General features: G+C 39.3%; 1 protein-coding gene across 3 annotated transcripts; it reads left to right on the top strand.

Moving 5' to 3' along the window:
* Positions 1–892: 892 nt before the first annotated feature.
* drc5 (dynein regulatory complex subunit 5) lies at positions 893–7,327 on the top strand. 3 transcript variants are annotated; one of them, XM_030721826.1, is made up of 5 exons: positions 893–963; positions 2,494–2,662; positions 2,754–3,322; positions 5,189–5,638; positions 6,956–7,327. In XM_030721826.1, the coding sequence occupies exons 2-5, from the start codon at positions 2,563–2,565 to the stop codon at positions 7,127–7,129; spliced, it is 1,293 nt and encodes a 430-aa protein (XP_030577686.1). In that variant the 5' UTR covers positions 893–963; positions 2,494–2,562; the 3' UTR covers positions 7,130–7,327. The 3 variants fall into 3 exon arrangements, with proteins under 3 accessions (XP_030577686.1, XP_030577687.1, XP_030577688.1); XM_030721827.1 differs by having other exon boundaries at positions 923–963; positions 2,544–2,662; XM_030721828.1 differs by lacking the exon at positions 893–963 and adding an exon at positions 1,976–2,083 and having other exon boundaries at positions 2,544–2,662.
* Positions 7,328–8,097: the final 770 nt, after the last annotated feature.

The following is an 8,097-nucleotide window of genomic DNA, read 5'->3' as shown; positions in this document are numbered from 1 at the left end:
AGCAGCAAGAATGCATGTTCTCTCTCCCTTTTAACAGTGTTTTTCAACTATAGAAGAGGACTCTACAGTGTAATTTGTGGCTTACGTGATAACAGTGGTGTCATGTTCAAACATCTCATTCTCTCAGTACAATTAACTCCTACAGCTCACTCTAAAATTGCAGTCTCTATCTCTGTCATCTACACTACATGCAAAATAACTTGGCTTTAAATGATGTTTTACTTAATAACAACCATGTCTTAAGGCGGTGTTTACAGATTTCTCACCTCCTACACAGTAGCCGTGCACCTGTTTTGTGTTGCTTGTGTGACAGATGGATCCACTCCAGTGTGCTCTTTTCCAAAAGGTCCATGGTCGACATCCAAGGTCCATCTGTCAGTTTGGTGGCATCTGAATGTGTTTCACAGCATGATCACTGCTTCCTCAGATGCAAACCTAAAAACAAAATTCTGGTCTTTGTGTGAAAATATCACTGTGATTGAATAAATACTGGACATTATTTAAATATGTGATCTTTCCCAGATAGCTTTGTTTTCCACAAAATTAAGCAATCTATACATTATTATTATTATTATTATTATTATTATTAGTAGTAGTAGTAGTAGTAGTAGTAGTTGCTGTTGTAGTAATACTACAGCATATCATTGAAAGTGTTGTGTATAATGTAAACTCAGGAAAACTGTTGCCTTCAGTGAAGCTCGGAAATTTTGATTCTCGCACATGTACCGCTATATATTCACACATATAAAGATATACATATATGCTGACTCACATATATGAAAATGGATCCCACTTTTTGTTATCCATGTGTTGAATTTTATCGTTTTGTGTCCCGTAAACACAACAGTAAACACTAGATATAACATGTTTAAACCTACCTCGAGGGCCATCTCTCCCTGAGACGTCAAAGTAAACTGCGTTCCGTTCCCATGGGAACAGGTGAACCCTAAACCCGAGCTGCAGGTACGTTAACGTTTAAACGACAAGCATTAGGCTTGTGAATTTAACTAAATGTTATAAAGCACATATTAAATAGCACAATGAAAACGTTTTTCTACTATTATTGTCGATAGCTATAACAATGGGTGGTCTTTTAACTAGTTAAAAGCTAAAAGACCCCATTGACATAAACTAGCAACTACAATAGCTCAACTAATTTAAGTTTTATAACAGCATAAACGCACCCGAAGATTTAAATCTATGAAGGAAACGTTTGTGCAATTTAGTGTATGTCTGTGTAATTTTGGGGGTGTCTTTTACTTCCCCGCGGAGAAGTTACATATTGCTGCAAATGGTTCACATAGTCCGGGCACTTATTTTGTAGCAGCATCTTAATTAACTTTAATTTCAGTGCTCACCAGGACAAAAACTGCATAGACACGCCTGTCAAAGTAAGGTTCTAAAAGCCTACTTTAACTGGAATTTAAATTTTATGCTGTGAAAAAATGTTGTTGTTTTTTTTGCATTTTTTTTAAATGATTATTTAACTTATTAAGGGAAAAAAGGTATCCAAATCTACACATCATGCCAAGATCTAAAGAAACTCCCAAGAGCGCATCCATGACTCATTCAGGAGGTAATGAAAAAGAAACCTAGAAAAACTGCAGGCCTCATTTGCCTCAGTTAAGGTCAGAATTCATGATTCAACAATAAAAAAGAGACTGGAAAAAAGGGCATCCATGGGAGAGGTCCAAGGCAAAAACCACTGCTGACCAAAAAGAAGACAAAGTCTTATCTCACATTTGCCAGTATCTTGATGATCCCCAAGATTTTTTTGGAAAATATTTTGTAGACTGACAAAATTTGAACTTTGTGGAAGCTTTGAGTCCCATCACCTCTGGCATAAAACTAACAGCATTTCACAAAAAGAACATCATACCAACAGTCAGACATGGTGGTGGTAGTGTGATGGTCTGGAGCTGCTGTGCTGCTTCGGGACCTGGATGACTTGTCGTAACTGATGGAACCATGAATTCTGCCCTCTACCAAAATATGCTCAAGGAGAATGTGGAGCCATCAGTTTGTGCCCTGAAGCTCGAGTGCACTGAGGTTATGCAGCAAGACAATTACCCAAAACACACCAGTAAGTCCACCTCTGGATGGGTAAAACATTTAAGGTTTTGGAGTGGCATAGTCTAAGGACTTAAATCTGATTGCATTGGCATGACCTTAAACATCATCCAGCATGCCTTAATTAAAACAATTCTACAAAGAAAAATGTGCCAAAATTTCCTGTGAAAGGCTCATTGCCAGTTAACACGAATGTTTGACTGCAGTTCTTGCTGCCAAGGGTGGCACAAGCAGTTTTTAGGTTTAGTCGTCATTTAAAAAAACTGCTTTTTGTATTTACTCAGGTTATCTTTGTCTAAGATTAAAATTTGTTTGATGATCTGAAACATGTAAGTGTGACAAATATGCAAAAATAAGAATAAACCAAGAAGGGGGCAAATACTTTTTCACAGCACTGTACTTCTCTCATACATTTAACTTCAGGATTCTTTGAGTGCCATGGCTCTATTATAGTGCCTCTCTTCATCACGCAGAGCTAATCTCAACCGCAGAATGATGAGGAGGATCATTGCTGAAAATCTAGACTGGTCCCTGTCTACTGTGCCTTGTTTGTCAAAGCTCTGTCTACAGAGCATAGTGAACAACTTTCAAGGTGGGTTTTTAAGTATCATTATTATCCACAAGTTTACACTCTCACTTATAACAAAGCTGGAGCTAAATTGCGAAATGTGTACCTGTTGCAGAAAAGCCAATATATGAAGAGCTCACACCCAGCGAGAAGGACTTCATTCAAAAGAGGCTGCCCCTTTCTCTGCCTCTTCATTTCACAGCCAACTTTGTCCCCGATGGTGTCTTCTGGAAGCGGTGTTGCGAGCAAAAGTGGACAGTTTGTGACGTCTCAAATTACGGCGAAAGCTGGAAACGAATGTTCTTTGAGAGGCATCTGGAGAACATTATTGAACTTTTTATTCCAGGCGTAACAGAGCCAAAGACTGTTCTAGACATGGTCGCACTTTGTAAAGACCACATCAAGAAGCTAGACATCTCCCAGCTTCTGCCACCTGTCAAGTTGCCGCAGACGGAGGAAAAGGAACAAGGCTCAGAGTTGACACTTGAAAATGAGGATGATGACACTGGTATGGACCACTTTGACATTAGCATCCTGCTTGACAAGCTGACAAATCTGGAAGAGATACATTTGGTGTATCAAGTCAAGTCGTGTGGGATGAACTTTGAATGGAGCATGTTTGAGTTGACTCACCGAGACTGTGAGTCCCTTGGCAAGGCAGTTGAGTCTTGTAAGACCTTGAAGGTAAATATTGTATTAATGTACCTGAAGTCGACATGGGATATCTGTGCTACGTATAGAAACTGTAGAGCAGATTATTGAACTTGAAAGACAGATTGCAGCTAAAAGAATGATCTATGTATTGATCTATAAAAATCTATTGATTTTTTTTTTTTTTTTTTAAAAACAATGATTGTTTATAAAATATCATAAGATAATGAAAGCCTTCATATTGTAGGGACAATTTTAGCTTTAACTTACATAGTGGTCATTCCAGATAAAAATCAGTCATATCTGAAATATTTTCCCACCTGACCCCGTGCAGAAATTTATTCCCATACTATGCATGTTATCCTATTTATACAGGGCCTCATTGTACATTGGTGTGTGATGAAATCTGGCACTTTTAAATCACCGTATTTTTTCCTGCATATTTGATCCCTTGAAACTTCTTCAGTATAAGTGATAGTGATATTTTCAGAACAGAGACGCAGTTCTGTCAAAAAGCTGCAACCACATCAGCAACTTTGAGCATCACTATCAAAGGATGTGTCACAGTTTCAGTAGAAAAACTATATCAATGAACTATCTATGACATACAGTGACTGAAAAAAGCTCAGTACCCTGGAGGTTTGTTCTATTTTCTAAAGAAACCCATTAGGACATACCAGAAACACCTGAAGAGACATCCTAGTCAGATGCCTGAATCATCTCGACTGACTTCTTTTGATGTGGAGGAGTAGCGGCTCTACTCTGAGCTCCTTCCGAATGACCGAGCTCCTCACCCTATCTCTAAGGGAGAGCCATGCCACTCTACAGGTGGAGCTTATTTCCACCGCTTGTATCCATGTTCTCATTCTTTTGGTCACTACCCAGAGCTTGTTGTCATAGGGGAGGGTAAGAGCATTGATCAACCGGTAAATTGACAGATTTGCTTTCACACTCAGCTCTCTCTTCACCACAACAGGCCAGTACAGCATCCGCATCACTGCCGATGCTGCGCCAATCCGTTCATCAATTTCCCGCTCCACTTTCCCCTTACAGAGATACTTAAACCTTAAGATACTTAAACTCCTCCACTCCACCCGGAGTGAGGACCATGGTCTCATCCTTATTATTTCACACTCGGTCTCAAACTGTCCTAGTGTTAACACCATTCCATCTGTTTTTGTCCTCTTATCCAACAGAGTAGCGTGGTGGTTAGCACCTTTGCCTTACAGGAGGAAGGTCCTGAGTTCAAATCTACTGTCTGGGTGCTGCCTTTCTGTGTGGAGTTTTCATGTTCTCCCTATGTGTCTGTGGGTTCTCCAGGTACTCCGGCTTCCTTTCACAGTCCAAAAAGCATGCACATTAGGTTAATTGGTGACTCTAAATTGGACATCGGTGTGATTGGTTGTCTGTCTGTCTCTGTGCCAAGACTGGTGACCTGTCCAGGGTGTTACTCTGTCTCTTGTCCTATGATACCTGGAATAGGCTCCAGCCCAGTCATGACCCCTGGATAAGAGCTTAAATTTATTTTTAAATTTTATGTTTTTAACTCCTGTACTTATGATGTTATGAGGCATCAAAACTACTTGGAAAAAATACATCCAAAAAAATGAAATACAATTTAAAAAGTGCCAAATTGTCACCATCCACTTTGTACTTTGATGGCCTGTAACTCTAAAAATGTTCATAGTACGAAGGCAAAATTTTGGATTAAATATGCTGAAGTTATTATACAAAAAAAATCATCTGATTCTGAGAAGGTTGGGGGGAGGCTGATTCATTTTTTGGACCGTGACCCATAAAATATTATGCCTCACTGGTGCTGATGTTTAAGCATGTTAGGTTTTTTTTGTGTGTGTGTTGCTTGGAAAGACTCACTACAGGTTCTTACTGTTTCCTCAGCTTTTTAGGCTCTATCTAAGCCACCTTGAAGATAAAAAGTGTCGTTTGCTGGTGAAGTACCTTTTAGACCACCCCTCCCTGAGCACACTAGATTTTTCTCACAACGTGATCGGAGACAGCGGAGCCAGAGCCATCGGGAAACTACTCACAAGGAGCAAGCTGAAGGTCCTTAAACTGAGCGACAACAATATTGGTGGCCCTGGGGCCAAAGCTATAGCTCATGCCTTGTCCAAGAACACAACTCTTGTGTCCCTCAACCTGCGCCTCAACCGTCTGAAAGATGAGGGTGGTCAGGCTATTTGCAAGGCCTTGCTGAGCAACAAAACCCTGCTTCACTTGCACCTAGGAGCCAATGAGATGACATGGTGCACTGTGCTTTCCCTGTCTAAAGTGTTAGCACAGAATAAAACCCTGAAAAGCATCAATCTCTCCTGCAACAAGCTGGGTGAGGTAAGAGAGGCATAAGTCTACTTTTCAGAGCCGTAGTACTCAACGGAGACTGATAAAATTAGAAACATCCTTTCTAATGATGCTGAAGAACTAGTCCATGCACTTACTTCTCACCTGTGCTATTGTAATTCTCATTATATGGTTGTGTTATTATTTAAAGAAAACTGGAAAAAAACAAAACAATCCAGAATGGAATTTAAAATCACTCTCCTCACATACAAAGTCCTGAATGACCATGCCTCTCCCTATCTTGGAGACCTTTGAGAGGAATTGTGAATTGGAGCAATGTAAATAAAATTGTATTGAACAGAACAAAAGTGCAGAATGGAGAAAAAAAAGAAAAAGAAAAAAACAGCTTTTCCATAGAGCTCAAGAGTGAAGCTCCTCAAGTAAAAATCTAATTAATATCGTCCGTAGGGATTTTGGTTATGAGCCATAATGTCGTAACCATCCAAAGTAGACTTATTACGAGCTACAAGCTCATCTACCTCCACACACATATGAACTTGAGCTTAAGATGTCGGTCTACCCTTTGCAGCTTCAACTCTTTTCCGGAAAGGCTTTCCACAAGGATTAGGAGTATGTTTATGAGAATTTTTGGCCATTCTTCCAGAAGTGCATTTGTGAGGTCAAAAACTGCTCTAATTCAACCCAAAGGTGTTCTTTCGATGGATGGATATTCAAAACTATTAGTTTACAACACTATTATTAACCATATAGAAATACTATGATAGTGAAAAGAATTACATTTGAGAAGACCTATTACATCTTTCTGTTAAATTTGTCAGTTTTGAAATGTTGGTTTATTTAGAAAGACTCTCAAAGCATGCTTGTGCCTGTGTAGACACAGTACAGTGAAGTAAACAGAAGTACTAGGATTTTCAATTATTCATAGATATGTGTGGGAAAACATGAAATAACGGAAAGCTGAGTAAGTGTTGTTTCCCCACGAGAATTAGCTCTGAATCCCCCTTTCTCATGCTCTCTCTTCTTCGGAGTTTAACTGCATATTGTATCTATGACTGGAATACGCTGTGGAGGATCAAAAATCACCCACATTGCAGAAATGCAACATGCAGTACCATCAATATTTCCGACCCGCTCTTCTCAGAAATAGAAATGTCTGTTTCACACAAAACAACAAAAGCCTGGTGGCGCCAGCAAGGGGCAGCTTAGAAAGTGTGGGTTATTTCAGACTGCAGGGGCGGACAAGAGATGGTTTTTCAAGGTTATCAAACTTTTAAGATACTCCGATGTGTTCGACATGAACGTGTTGTTGCTTTTCTCACACCTGTGTGTGTGTTTGTATTTGTGCAGGTTGGAGGGGAAGCTTTGGAGGAGGCGATGTCTCAAAACACCAGTTTGACAGAATGCGATATTCGCCTGACAGACATTGAGGAAAAGAGAGTTTCCGTCATTGACCGGATGGTTTGGAACAACCAGTTTAGAACACAAGAAACAAGCCCAAGAGAGCATCACACACCAAAATAAGAAGCAAAATTCTGAGTGATGTAGGCACCGAGGGATGGCCCAACACGTTGTTGCTTCTGTTCTTGTTATTTGTTGACAGCATAAAAAACATCCTTTTTCATGCAAACATGCAAAACACGTGAAACTGTTGGCATCAGATCAGTGATCAGTCTTGCCAGCATGACTGTTGCATATATCTAAATAAACAGACCAAATATTTTAGTGATCATTTCAGTTTATTGAGCTTTTTTTCTACTTTGATACACATATTTGGTATTCAGTCCTTCTGTAACATCAAGGCAACGTCGTGGTGGTGTTGGAATACATACAGACTTGCGTTGTTTTTTTCCTACCTATAAACTACTGGTAAATAGTGTAACTCTTTGACTAGGCAGCAACAAAATCATCAGTCAGGTGTAATTTTACATCATAGTTTCCCTCCTAAAAGTACTAATCATTCTCTGGAGCCATTTGAGGAGAGCCAAAGTCATTCTGGACTAATTCAGCCAAAAATAGAAAAATCTACAACAGAATACTGATGTTATTTAGATCCTCAGTAACTATGAGCAATCGCTCAACATATGCTTATCTCAGAACAGTCAAATCACCCTGACAACATTTCTATTTTAAAAAAGTGCATTGAAATGATTAAAAATGTGTTTAAAGGGAAATAAAACCATCCAAAAACAGCCTTTTAAAAGGGGGACTGTTCTGCTACTCACTATTTAATATCAACACATCAAATCTGTCCCTGCTCCAGTTATCATTAAGTGTGTGTGTTTGTGTGTGTGTGCACGTGCGCACAATATCCACATCAACTGACATTCTACACTCCCGTCTCTGTTTATTTACAGTACAAAGCCATTCTGCCCTACAGTATTAAAAATCCACAAGTTTATGGAAATATAAAAAAAGATGAGACCCAAAGCATTACTGAGTGAAAGAGTACAAATCATCATACCGGCCTAATCTACTTCATAAGACATGAT

This window comes from Archocentrus centrarchus, chromosome 24, assembly GCF_007364275.1.
Source record: "Archocentrus centrarchus isolate MPI-CPG fArcCen1 chromosome 24, fArcCen1, whole genome shotgun sequence".
NCBI lineage: Eukaryota > Metazoa > Chordata > Actinopteri > Cichliformes > Cichlidae > Archocentrus > Archocentrus centrarchus.
The sequence above is the reverse complement of the archived record's forward strand: the minus strand, read 5'-3'. Positions and strand labels throughout refer to the sequence as shown.

Bases quoted from the DNA above. Each gene is read 5' to 3' on its own strand.
- drc5 (XM_030721826.1), top strand. From the start codon at position 2,563: ATGATGAGGAGGATCATTGCTGAAAATCTAGACTGGTCCCTGTCTACT. The intron at 3,323-5,188 runs GTAAATATTGTA...CTGTTTCCTCAG, and splicing joins AGTCTTGTAAGACCTTGAAG to CTTTTTAGGCTCTATCTAAG. The intron at 5,639-6,955 runs GTAAGAGAGGCA...GTATTTGTGCAG, and splicing joins CCTGCAACAAGCTGGGTGAG to GTTGGAGGGGAAGCTTTGGA.